The following is a 14,045-nucleotide window of genomic DNA, read 5'->3' as shown; positions in this document are numbered from 1 at the left end:
CATGGACTCTTCCTGTCCATTAAAGGCATAAAAGCCAAAAAAGTAAATAAAAGGTATGGCATCATGAAGAGGAGAACCAGACAACAGCAACAACCAGGGACTGCTGAGCTGCTTGTTTCCAGCAGGAATGGACCCAGATTCCTCTGAAAAAAGCTGTATTATACATTTATAAGATCTCATTAAAAGGAAGCTGATGTAACACGATGGTAAACACGACTCTATCATGTGGTTTTTTTGTGTTGGTATCAGTTCTATATTTGTTTATATTTTCTAAATGCAGTCTCTAAATTACATTAAACAGTCTGAAAATGATTTTCTTAATGCTTGTGTCTGTTTGTAGAGTGATGCATCAGTTTGATTTGATGAAAAATAAAATAAACTGATCTCTGCATCACAGCTGCTGGGTGAAGACCGTTTCCAGGACATCGAGAAGATCAAGACGATCGGCAGCACCTACATGGCCGTCTCTGGTTTATCGCCTGAAAAACAGGTGAGACCCTCCCAGCGGCGTTAAAGCTTCGGCCGTTTTAATCCCCCGTGCGGCGCCACAGTGAATCCATTACACAACTCCAGCAATTAGGCTCATGAAATAAAAAATTTAGATGCTTTATTTTGTTTTTTTTCTCAATAATTGGAGCCAGTGGTTGGATTTAGACGACATCTCTTTTTTTTAGTCATATAAAGCTTGAACTGTAATGGGATTCTGGAAGTAGAATATTAAATAGGCTGTTTAGGAAAAATAACGAAATCTGTAGCTCCCTCTGAAGCCTGTAATCGTGCTTGCAAAAATCGAGCGCTCCCGGCTGTTTTTAACCAATCACGTTAGGTTTATTATTGATCTATTATCTGAGCAGAACAGTCACCAACCACGTCTTCCATGCTGAGCGTGAGTCTGCCCCAGCTTGTGTGCGCTCACACTGGTGTGAACTCACGTGCACAACCTCGTCCACAGAGGGGGAGGGGTTTGGAGGGGCGATTCGGAGCTTGTTAGAGGTTGCAGGAGGGACCTGAAAGTTGTATCTGTTCGAATTTTCCGACTTTAGACTCGCAATTTTGAAAACCTGCCGACGGCAGCTTTAAAGCATCAAACCTAATGTGGCTCACCTCCTAATGCAGACGAAGAGCCGCTGCTAGCAGCAATGGAAAGTGTTAAAACCATAAATAACAGAAGAAGGGCTGCAAAAAGGCTACTTTGAAGACCTTTTGCTGCATAAATTAGCACGATGAACAGGTTAAACGATCTGTTAATCCTGACTTTTTGTTCTGAAATCTTATTAGGATCAATTGTAAGCCTAAAGAGGTTTTTTTTTTCTTCTTCTGCTTCCTGCCTGGCGTTGGGGTCGGGCTTCTTGCATAGGTCTCCTGTCCCCGTAGCCCATTGTTGTTCATTACTATCTCAGAGTCGTGCTGCTGCTGCTGATTGAATTCAGGCTTGTTTTTGTCAGGCAGAAATGACAAAAATAGCCCAGGGCTTTCGGAGGGCTCGGTGGATGTGATTACAGAAAATCTCATGAATAAAACAGCAGGAGAAGACTCCACACATCTTGTATTTCTGCAGTAATGCATGCACGCCGGCGTGGAAACGGGACTTTCACGTGTTTAAACTCTGCAGGATTAGGGAAGGTTTTCCAGAACGCCGACACGTTTCATGTCACGAGTCTTTCCCGACGCTCAGCTCACTCTTCTGCTCTGCTCACCCTTCTGCTCTGCTCACTCCTCTGCTCTGCTCACTCCTCTGCTCTATTCACCCTTCTGCTCTGCTCACCCTTCTGCTCTGCTCACTCCTCTGCTCTATTCACCCTTCTGCTCTGCTCGCTCTCCAGCTCACTCCTCTGCTCTGCTCACTCCTCTGCTCACTCCTCTGCTCACTCCTCTGCTCAGCTCACCTCCTCTGCTCACTCTTCTGCTCTGCTCACTCCTCTGCTCTGCTCACTCCTCTGCTCACCCTTCTGCTCTGCTCACTCTTCTGCTCTGCTCTCTCTTCTGCTCTGCTCACTCCTCTGCTCAGCTCACCTCCTCTGCTCACTCTTCTGCTCTGCTCACTCCTCTGCTCACCCTTCTGCTCTGCTCACTCTTCTGCTCTGCTCACTCTTCTGCTCTGCTCACTCCTCTGCTCAGCTCACCTGCTCTGCTCACTCCTCTGCTCTGCTCCCCTCCTCTGCTCACTCTTCTGCTCTGCTCACTCCTCTGCTCACCCTTCTGCTCTGCTCACTCTTCTGCTCTGCTCACTCCTCTGCTCTGCTCACTCCTCTGCTCACCCTTCTGCTCTGCTCACTCCTCTGCTCTGCTCACCCTTCTGCTCACCCTTCTGCTCTGCTCACTCCTCTGCTCTGCTCACCCTTCTGCTCACCCTTCTGCTCTGCTCACTCTTCTGCTCTGCTCACTCCTCTGCTCTGCTCACTCCTCTGCTCACCCTTCTGCTCTGCTCACTCCTCTGCTCTGCTCACTCCCCTCCTCTGCTCACTCTTCTGCTCTGCTCACTCCTCTGCTCACCCTTCTGCTCTGCTCACTCCTCTGCTCTGCTCACTCCTCTGCTCTGCTCACCCTTCTGCTCTGCTCACCCTTCTGCTCTGCTCACTCCTCTGCTCTGCTCACTCCTCTGCTCTGCTCACTCCTCTGCTCTGCTCACTCTTCTGCTCTGCTCACTCCTCTGCTCTGCTCACCCTTCTGCTCTGCTCACCCTTCTGCTCTGCTCACTCTTCTGCTCTGCTCACTCTTCTGCTCTGCTCACTCCTCTGCTCACCCTTCTGCTCTGCTCACTCCTCTGCTCACCCTTCTGCTCTGCTCACTCCTCTGCTCACCCTTCTGCTCTGCTCACTCCTCTGCTCTGCTCACTCCTCTGCTCTGCTCACTCCTCTGCTCTATTCACCCTTCTGCTCTGCTCACCCTTCTGCTCTGCTCACTCTCCAGCTCACTCCTCTGCTCTGCTCACTCCTCTGCTCAGCTCACCTCCTCTGCTCACTCTTCTGCTCTGCTCACTCCTCTGCTCTGCTCACTCCTCTGCTCACCCTTCTGCTCTGCTCACTCTTCTGCTCTGCTCACTCTTCTGCTCTGCTCACTCCTCTGCTCTGCTCACTCTTCTGCTCTGCTCACTCCTCTGCTCTGCTCCCCTCCTCTGCTCACTCTTCTGCTCTGCTCACTCCTCTGCTCACCCTTCTGCTCTGCTCACTCCTCTGCTCACCCTTCTGCTCTGCTCACTCCTCTGCTCTGCTCACTCCTCTGCTCTGCTCACTCCTCTGCTCTGCTCACTCCTCTGCTCTATTCACCCTTCTGCTCTGCTCACCCTTCTGCTCTGCTCACTCCTCTGCTCTATTCACCCTTCTGCTCTGCTCACCCTTCTGCTCTGCTCACTCTCCAGCTCACTCCTCTGCTCTGCTCACTCCTCTGCTCAGCTCACCTCCTCTGCTCACTCTTCTGCTCTGCTCACTCCTCTGCTCTGCTCACTCCTCTGCTCACCCTTCTGCTCTGCTCACTCTTCTGCTCTGCTCACTCTTCTGCTCTGCTCACTCCTCTGCTCAGCTCACCTGCTCTGCTCACTCCTCTGCTCTGCTCCCCTCCTCTGCTCACTCTTCTGCTCTGCTCACTCCTCTGCTCACCCTTCTGCTCTGCTCACTCTTCTGCTCTGCTCACCCTTCTGCTCTGCTCACTCTTCTGCTCTGCTCACTCCTCTGCTCTGCTCACTCCTCTGCTCACCCTTCTGCTCTGCTCACTCCTCTGCTCTGCTCACTCCCCTCCTCTGCTCACTCTTCTGCTCTGCTCACTCCTCTGCTCACCCTTCTGCTCTGCTCACTCCTCTGCTCTGCTCACTCCTCTGCTCTGCTCACTCTTCTGCTCTGCTCACCCTTCTGCTCTGCTCACCCTTCTGCTCTGCTCACCCTTCTGCTCTGCTCACTCCTCTGCTCACTCCTCTGCTCTGCTCACTCTTCTGCTCTGCTCACTCCTCTGCTCTGCTCACCCTTCTGCTCTGCTCACCCTTCTCCTCTGCTCACTCTTCTGCTCTGCTCACTCTTCTGCTCTGCTCACTCCTCTGCTCTGCTCACTCCTCTGCTCACCCTTCTGCTCTGCTCACTCCTCTGCTCTCTCCTCTGCTCTGCTCACTCTTCTGCTCTGCTCACCCTTCTGCTCTGCTCACTCTTCTGCTCTGCTCACTCTTCTGCTCTGCTCACTCTTCTGCTCTGCTCACCCTTCTGCTCTGCTAACCCTTCTGCTCTGCTCACTCTTCTGCTCTGCTCACCCTTCTGCTCTGCTCACCCTTCTGCTCTGCTCACCCTTCTGCTCTGCTCACTCCTCTGCTCACTCCTCTGCTCTGCTCACTCTTCTGCTCTGCTCACCCTTCTGCTCTGCTCACTCTTCTGCTCTGCTCACTCCTCTGCTCTGCTCACTCTTCTGCTCTGCTCACTCTTCTGCTCTGCTCACTCCTCTGCTCTGCTCAGCTCACTCTTCTGCTCACTCTTCTGCTCTGCTCACCCTTCTGCTCTGCTCACTCTTCTGCTCTGCTCACTCCTCTGCTCTGCTCACCCTTCTGCTCTGCTCACCCTTCTCCTCTGCTCACTCTTCTGCTCTGCTCACTCTTCTGCTCTGCTCACTCCTCTGCTCTGCTCACTCCTCTGCTCACCCTTCTGCTCTGCTCACTCCTCTGCTCTCTCCTCTGCTCTGCTCACTCTTCTGCTCTGCTCACCCTTCTGCTCTGCTCACTCTTCTGCTCTGCTCACTCTTCTGCTCTGCTCACTCTTCTGCTCTGCTCACCCTTCTGCTCTGCTAACCCTTCTGCTCTGCTCACTCTTCTGCTCTGCTCACCCTTCTGCTCTGCTCACCCTTCTGCTCTGCTCACCCTTCTGCTCTGCTCACTCCTCTGCTCACTCCTCTGCTCTGCTCACTCTTCTGCTCTGCTCACCCTTCTGCTCTGCTCACTCTTCTGCTCTGCTCACTCCTCTGCTCTGCTCACTCTTCTGCTCTGCTCACTCTTCTGCTCTGCTCACTCTTCTGCTCTGCTCACTCCTCTGCTCTGCTCAGCTCACTCTTCTGCTCACTCTTCTGCTCTGCTCACCCTTCTGCTCTGCTCACTCTTCTGCTCTGCTCACTCCTCTGCTCTGCTCACTCTTCTGCTCTGCTCACTCTTCTGCTCTCTCTTCTGCTCTGCTCACTCTTCTGCTCTGCTCTCTCTTCTGCTCTGCTCACTCCTCTGCTCTGCTCACTCCTCTGCTCTGCTCACTCCTGTGCTCTGCTCACTCCTCTGCTCTGCTCACTCTTCTGCTCTGCTCACTCTTCTGCTCTGCTCTCTCTTCTGCTCTGCTCACTCCTCTGCTCTGCTCACTCCTCTGCTCTGCTCACTCCTCTGCTCTGCTCACTCCTCTGCTCTGCTCACTCCTCTGCTCTGCTCACTCCTGTGCTCTGCTCACTCCTCTGCTCTGCTCACTCCTCTGCTCTGCTCACTCCTCTGCTCTGCTCACTCTTCTGCTCTGCTCACTCTTCTGCTCTGCTCACTCTTCTGCTCTGCTCACTCCTCTGCTCTGCTCACTCCTCTGCTCTGCTCACTCTTCTGCTCTGCTCACTCTTCTGCTCTGCTCACTCTTCTGCTCTGCTCACTCTTCTGCTCTGCTCACTCCTCTGCTCTGCTCACTCTTCTGCTCTGCTCACTCCTCTGCTCAGCTCACTCTTCTTCTCTGACTCCCACAGCAATGCGAAGATAAATGGGGTCACCTGTGCGCGCTGGCAGACTTCGCCATCGCCCTCAATGAGAGCATCCAGGAGATCAACAAGCACTCCTTCAATAACTTCGAGCTGCGGATCGGTAAGAGCTTCTCATGTCGTGGTGGGAGGGGACTCTTCTTCTTCTTCTCCTCTTTTTTAAAGCAGGTGGCCTCGGAGATTCACAGGTTTGTTTCTTCAGATAGCTTGAAGTGGTTTGTGTGTGTAAAAATCTGTATTTTTTTGTTTTACTTCAACATGACAAACTTTACTTTTCATGCTTTGTTTGTTTGTATGTTTTATTCAGTACAATCACAGCATTTTTTAAGTGACTGAAAAGACCTACAGGCTGAAGCGTAATGCTTATATTTAAGCCTGTCCTGTTGAACGAAATTAAGCTACCCATCAACCTATATTTTTATAAATACTAAAGTAAGAAGACAAATAATAGTAAAAAAGAGAAAAGACAAAAAAACTGAATTGCATCCAATAAAGTAAAGAAAAAAAATAGAATAATCAAGCAAAATCATAAATAAACACAAAATCCTTCACAAATTATAAATTCTTGTAGCCCTCAAAAATTGCTTTAGACACCATCCTTTTGAAAACCAAAAATGTAGAATTTCTTACATTTATATTAGCATCATTCCATAATGAAATCTCCTTTTCATTTATTTTTTGGCCTTTCTCTTAAATTATACTTTGTTTCTTGAGATGAGAAAAACCTTTGTATGCTGACTGGGAGTAACTTTGATTCAGCTCTATACATTATTTGCATTATTTTGTAATATACCAGATCATTGAACTTCATAACATGTGATTTCATAAACATTGGGGGAGTATGTGCATAGTAATCAACCTTATTAATAATCCGTATAGCTCGTTTCTGTAGGAGAACTATTGCGTTAACAGTTGTTTTATCTGTCGAGCCCCAGACTTTCCACACAGTATGATGTGTAAGGAAGTATAAGTGAGCAATAAATAAAATGCAAGGCCTTTTAATTTAATATGTTTAATGTAGTTTCTGAACAATTTAAATCTGCCTCCAGTGTTTCCTCGCTGTGATATATCTTTATTTTAGGGATTTTATGGGGTTTTCCTCAGTTCTTCAGCCCTGCCCACTTCAGTGATTCCATGATGTCGTTGAGTTCTAAATGTTTATTCGTGCTAATTAAGCCATGGCTGTGCGTATATTATCAATCACATGAATATAGCCACAGTAGTTAAGAAATGGCTTTGATAATGGGTATCTGTACTGATATGCTAACGAGCCATGTGAGAATTACCTTAATGCACACTGACAGTCACTTCTGTCATAACTGCTAATGCACACACATTACTGGGCCTCGGCATATTGTTAGTATGACAACTGGTCCAGTGAAAAAAAAGTTGGGGGCTTTATAGTCTTATTCCAGGTATTCGTTGGGCTTTGAAAGTCACACATATGAGCATGGTTACAGCAACAGGTTGGGATTTCTGTGGTGCCTTTCTGAAACTGGGAGCTACGCTACCGTTAAGCTACGCTACCGTTAAGAAATGCTACCGTTAAGCTACGCTACCGTTAAGCTAGTGGGCTACGGGAAGGTTTTCTGGTTCTCTGTGATAAAAAAACATGTGAACGTTTCTTGATATAAGATCTTGGTAACTGGTAGATTTAATAAGGTTTGTTCAAACTGGATATCATAATATCTTGTGCAAGAACATGAAAGCAAAGACTCAAAATGATTAAATTACATTTCAAACTTGTCCTCATGATCAAAGCATGTTGCCTGCGTACCGTGCACACTGTAACATGTGTATGTGTTCATGTTTCTGCATTTAGCAGAACCAAAGAGACTTACTAATGAGGATATAACATCAAAGCTAACAATAAGCTACGTAGAAGGAAACCACCGGTCAGACTGTCAGAGGGGACAGGGATAGAGAGCTGGGTCTTCAAGAGTTTCTTGAAGATATTCAGGGTTCCTGTTCTGGTAGCGCTCGGTAGGTGGTGGAATGACACATGAACAGAGTCTGGATGGTCTTCAGCTGGTGTAGGCACTCCTAGACGACCGGAGTGATCAATTTGTGACGTAAGCCTTTGGGAGAGCATTCAGGTAGATGGGAGCCGTTCCATTAAGGACTCTGTAGGCTAACAGCAGGGACTTGAATTTGATGCGGGCGGCTAAGAGTAGCCAGTGGAGATCAATGAACAGAGGTGTGACGTGTGCTCTGTTAGGCTGACCGAAGACCAGACGCGCCGCCGCGTTCTGGTCCATCTGCAGAGGTTTCATAGCACAGGCTGGGAGACCAGTTAGGAGACCAGTTAGAAGACAAGTTAGGAGACCAGTTAGGAGAGCGTTGAGATGACCACAGCCTGCACCAGGAGCTGGGTGGTGTGTTGGGTTAGATTACGGCCTGATCTTTCTTATGATTAGCAATGCGAAGCGGCACGATTGAGTGATGGAGGCAACATGATCTTTAAAGGTCAGCTGGTCATCAATCATTTCTAGCTTCCTTTGACGGAGCAAGAGATGGATTCAGTTTGGATGCAGATGCTGGGGTGTATGGTTGGTTTGGATGGGATAAACAATATTATATAAAGAAGATTTTTCAAACAATGAATTAGATTAGTACTGATCGACTTGTTTATCTTTGGCAGGCATGGCTCACGGCTCTGTGGTGGCAGGTGTGATCGGTGCCAAGAAGCCACAATACGACATCTGGGGAAAGACGGTGAACCTGTCCAGCCGGATGGACAGCACCGGCGTGAGCGGCAAGATCCAGGTACCCGAGGAGACCTTCCTGATCCTGAAGGAGCGCGGCTTTGCCTTCGAGTACCGCGGCGAGATCTACGTGAAGGGCATCAGCGAGCAGGAGGGCAAAATCCGAACACACTACTTGCTGGGTCGGGTGCAGCCCAACCCACTCATCATGCAGCCGCGCAAAATCCAAGGCCAGTACTCGCTGGCGGCCGTGGTGCTCGGCCTGGTGCAGTCGCTCAACCGGCAGAAGCAGAAGCAGATTCTCAACGAGAACAACAACTCGGGCATCATGAAGGGCCACCACCACTACAACCGGAGGACGTTGTTAGCGCACGGGGGCTCCGAGGTGGGAGGGGGCCATCACGCCGAAGTGGCCGATAAGACTGAGCTGTCATGAAGAGCCGACCAGAGTTTTAGGTCCACGTGGATTTCCTGGAGGCAGAGCTGCTCTTCAGGGCAGAAATAGTCCCAGTGGTTGAGTTAAAACCTCAGTGGATGAAATGAAAGAAGATTGTTCTTTAAAGCATGCTTCCAAAAAGCAGAAAACAAGGGCTGCTGGGTTGTTTAGCTTCATCTTATTTACACTGTTTGTTTGGGCAAAATTAAATCATCCTCCAGGTGTTACACTTATCCTAAACATGTTGGACCCGTTTCTCAAAAAGCTGTGCGAAACATTCCTTCTATACCAATTACATGGTGGCAGCAGGTAACGCCCCCAAATACTCGTGCATGGATGGCATCTGTTGTTGATCCCAGCATCCATATTGCACATAGATGAGTCAGGTCTATGAGGTGGGTTGATGCATAATGAGGAAAGGAAGAAAACTATCCACCAGCTGCACAAAAAAGTCGTCATCAAGACATAACAATGTTGTATCTGTGCAGCCTTTCAGGTCGTTGCAACCCCCTTACGCTTGAAGAAAAGGCAACTAGACTTCTTTATGGTTCTTAAAGACGAGTCATTTCTAATCCAAGAGCTTTCTTTAGTTCTAAAGGATGTGCAGATTTAGACATTGGGCCTCATGCAAGAACATTTTCATGTTTTTATTCTAAATTTCTCTCACTTTTTTCGTACGAACACGTCACGTCAGATTCAACAAACGCTCTTAACTTGGGAAAAAGTGCGTAAACGACCTGCGTAAATGATGAATGTCACCCGTGCGTATTTAAGGGCACGAGGATAGTAGATTTGCATACTCCACGCCCAACATTATACCATATAAGGTTGTGCTTCCTCTCTCCTGTGCCAGGAAGTGTTGAGTCATGAAAACGGCATCAAGGCGCATAAAGAACAACTTTACGGGTTCTGAGATTGAAGTTCGGCTTTCAGAGATCCAAAAAGGAAAATCTGTCATTTTTAGCAGTGTCAGCAGTGGAATTACAGGATCTGCTAAAGCGAAGAAATGGGAAGCAATTACGAGTGCTGTTTATTGTCACCTGTAGTTCGTAATGTCACCAAAATAAAGAAGAAATGGTTTGATATGAAAATAGCTTAAAAAAAAAAAAAAAAAAAAAAAAAGTCTCGCCATGGCCAGGCGCTCGATGACTGCAACTAAAGCCGTGCAATCAGTTGTTGCCTCATCATGATGGCTCTTTGATGGGGCGGTCCATGAGGGGGGTCTCCTGGCACCACACCTTCTGCTCTGCCTGGGCTGGTTCAGGTAGAGACCCTCGTTCAGGGTAATATTGTGCAAATCTGGCATGCCTTCTCTGGGCTATAGAGCAGTTTGTCCCCCCCGCTGTATAGAGACGCACCCACCTGGCCTTCAGCGCCACAGCAGCACGAGTGCTTTGATGTGTGCAGTCTATTGCTCGGTGGAATTGGGTTTGATCGGCATGTTTCTCTCTGGATTTGTGGCTCTAGCAAGCTGCATATTTGCAGCAGCACATTCCTTGGCAATCTAAATTAAATCGCAATGTCAGCCATTCGTCTGTCTACACGGTCTCGGAACACACGCTCTCTTCCAAGAGCCTGACGCGCTAAGGCATCTAAAAGTAGCAAGTGAGCCGCTGGTTACGCTTCCCATTGACCTTGTTATTTACAGAGTCAAATTCAATTAGTGCACAATTTAAGTCAAACAGAATAATGTCAGCATAATTATGGGGTATAATGTATATATTTATGTTTGCTTCAAAGTAATTAAATATACAATCCATTAGTCAAGCAAACTTGGAATAACAGCGGACTATTTTACGAAACTCCTACGACAGGTCTGGATCACTCGTAAATTCTGTTCGTACCTGAAAGAAAACGTAAAATACGAAAAGATGCGCAAATTCTCTTAAGTCACTCGTACACCCGATTTAAGAACAAATCTGTGCGTATGCAATGGTTGTTGCATGAGGCCCAATATTGTGTGTGGCTGGAGTGCACTTCAGGCCCAAAAACTTTCTCAGAAACAAAAATACTTTGCCTTAAGAATAACAGCCAAATAAGTTCAAAGCTGACCTTTGTGGTCATCGAGGAACCTTTAGCCTCAAGTGAAGCACGGTGGTTGGTCTACATCAGGAGTGGTTTAAAGAAAAACACGTTCACGTCTTGGAGTGGTCTGGTCACAGTTTAGACCTAAATCCAACCCAGACTGAAAGAGTGATGCCCACCATCAGAATGAATTCAGCTAAAGTCTTCGTTCTACGTTCAACAAATAGCAAGAATACCAAAGCGAACTAGAAAAACCCTTAAAATGCAGCCATTCTGGGTTAGTTTCCTCCACAGTCACCCAACGATTCATGTGATCAAAACATCCAACAACATGGTGGCCAGGTGGGTGAGCAACCTGCTAATGATGGCAATCCAAACAACACACGGGATGCTCAGGTGGGTCCACGCAGGAGTTTAAATAACTGGAAGTCCCACCGAACAGTAGGAACTGCAGCTCGAGTACAGGATCTAAAAGAGTTCTAGTTGCCATATTAAGCTTTTAGGACAAATTTATCAGAGTTTGTCAGATTTTTGAGTTGCTATTATTGGATGGATGGATAGGGGGGGGTGTCATCTGTCAGATGATGCTGGGCTTTGAAAAAAAGAAAGACACAAACAAACAAACAGCATCTTATTAGTGATGCATTCACTGCAGGTGAACACGTATTAATGGATTCATAGAAGGAAAACAGCTTCATCTGGAATTCGGCTTCGAAGCCACAGCCGCCATGTTGGGCTCCAACAAGCTTCCCTGAGATGCTAAAAGGCTCTGTCCATAGAGAATGTGAAGTTAATGTCATGTGTTGCTCTGTTTGGACACTATATTGTATTCTCACTTGCTGAGAGGCTCTTTTGTATGTACAGACCCCGAATTCTGCTTCTATGCTCAAACTGTAGGTTCCACGCTCTAAAATCATTTCTAACCACCATAACCAAATTGTGAAGTAAAAAAAAAAGAAAAGAAAACTTTATATATCAATATTAAAATACATGTTCAATATCTACACAAGGCATTAAAAGACCACTGAATGTATTTGGAAGTTTATTTGATGAATTAGCCAAAACAAAAGGAAGATTTCAGCCGATTTCTGGCTTATTTATCTTCCATTCAGCTGCATGATTCACTTACTCCCCCCCGTAAAGTCCGTCTTCTGGTTCCTGTTTTCTGTCTCCATCTCTTTTCTTCGCCAAAAAAAGACTAAATCTAACAAGGCAACGATGGTCTGAAACAGCGGTAAAGGGGAGAATTCTTCAGGAGATGGCGCCAACGTCTCAGGACGCAACACGGCGTGACGTAGCTTCACATTCTCTATCCAGCAAAACATAAGGTTTATCTGTACGGCGCAATTCAACTACAAGGCGATTCAAAGTGCTTTACAGAGACATTAAAAAGCACGATTTAAATTTTAAACAAAAAAGAAAGAAATAAGAACAATAGATAAAATCAGTAGATAAAATGTGATTAAGTTTTGAAACTCGAACTTCAGATTTGGAGCTTTATTCAGCTGAAAATAGGTGTGTCTTAAACACACTGAGTGTTTCAGCTGATCTGAGGCATTCTGGGAGTTTGTTCCAGACGTGTGGAGCATAGAAGCTGAATGCAGCTTCTCCACATCTGGTTCTGACTGGGAACTGATGGAAGGCCGGATCCAGATGAGCTGAGGGGTCTGGAAGGTTCATACTGGGTCAGGAGGTCACTGATGCATTCTGGTCCTGGACCATTCAGAGCTTTATATAAAGGTTTCCTGTCATGCAAAGTTATGACAAAAACAGCTGCATTTACACATCTGACCGCCAGCAAATATGCAGGACTTTCCTAATTGTTCAGCTAGTTCGAGAGACACTGAATCATAGAGCAAGAGAAGCTGGGTTTGGTTTTAACTGGTTAGGATCCAACAACCAGAGCAGTTTGGTTCTTTTGCTCCTTCTACTGTGGTTTAACTCAACCAGTGAGATTCGTTCTTTCCTCGTGAAAGGTTCTGCTTTCCGTGGACGTTTGTGGAACTGAAACTCCACTTTGGAGGTGGTGATGGTGAATGGAGGGAGGGAGGGACTGCGTTGTTTTCATCCTTCCTCCTTCTCTGTTCGGCCGGCCGCCTCGGACTGTCCCATGTTCCTCCCGTCGTTTCCTCTTTTCACGTCGCCTGGCCGCAGACCCGTCCTCAACCCCCGACCCTGAAACCCCGTCCCGCTCTGACCCTCGCCCGGTGTCAATCTTTCTTTTTTGTATTTCTTTTATATATGAGAACACAATAAAAAAGGGGTCTAATTTTTTATATAAGCCACGTGTCTGGTTTCCTTTTGTCAGTTTCACAGCTGTTCTGATTACGGATAACCACAGAAGATTGTTTTTTACAGATAATTATTGACATTATTTAGTATTTATTGAGTCATTTATATTAAATTAAAATTATTAAATGAGAAAAATATAGATGCGCTGGTACAATGGTGCTGATTTCTTCACCACCATGAACACACAAAATGTAGATTATTATGAGTAGTTCCCTAAAAATGCAAAATTTTTCATGTTTGATTACATGTTTGATAAAAACTGCAGTGAACACATTGATTAGAAATCGTTAAGCCTTTTTTTAAAATGGGGAAAAATTGGTTTAGAGCCACTGTTGGAGGTTAATCTACAGGTTTAGATTAGATTTTACATTAATCATTTAGTTTAAAAACATCTTATTTCGCTTCCATGACCAGATGAAGGTTTTGATGAATCACTTTCTTGGACAGGCATGACGAGAAGAAGCTGGGGATGAATCCAGACACCTGCTGGACGATCCCAAACCATCTGGAGTCTGACTGAGCTGAACTGATGGCTGATTATCTGCATCCGAGCCGATCGTTCAGCTGAAAGACCGACGCTTTCCAAACATAAAGCATCGACATCAGCCGGCGCGGCTGTAGAGCTGTTCTTTGGTGACCATTACTCGATCTAAATGTGGAAACCTTGATTGGGTTGTAAAAGTCGTTAACTTTGCTGGTTGGTGGTTAGTTTTCCATCTGGTCTCACGTGTGTGTGTGTGTAATTATAATAGGATGTTTCCTTGGTAACCGATTGCATCCATGTTGCAGTTTGTAAGAACGTCCACTTGGTGGCAGAAGACCACCAATCAGGCTCCGACTGGGACTGTTCTCAGCCAGAAAAGCAAATAAAAACCGGTGTCACTTCTGTGGTTTCAGGC

General features: G+C 46.7%; 1 protein-coding gene across 1 annotated transcript in view; it reads left to right on the top strand.

The window, feature by feature from the left end:
- Positions 1-13,111, top strand: part of adcy8 (adenylate cyclase 8 (brain)) — a 141,766-nt gene extending 128,655 nt beyond the window's left edge. Inside the window, exons 16-18 of the mRNA XM_075482691.1 lie at positions 398-490; positions 5,677-5,791; positions 8,330-13,111. Coding sequence (XP_075338806.1) covers positions 398-490; positions 5,677-5,791; positions 8,330-8,829 — 708 coding nt within the window. The 3' untranslated portion in view covers positions 8,830-13,111. The remainder of the gene's footprint in view (positions 1-397; positions 491-5,676; positions 5,792-8,329) is intronic.
- Positions 13,112-14,045: the final 934 nt, after the last annotated feature.

Source organism: Odontesthes bonariensis, chromosome 14, assembly GCF_027942865.1.
Source record: "Odontesthes bonariensis isolate fOdoBon6 chromosome 14, fOdoBon6.hap1, whole genome shotgun sequence".
Taxonomy (NCBI): Eukaryota; Metazoa; Chordata; class Actinopteri; order Atheriniformes; family Atherinopsidae; genus Odontesthes; species Odontesthes bonariensis.
This window is presented reverse-complemented; position numbering and strand designations above follow the sequence as displayed.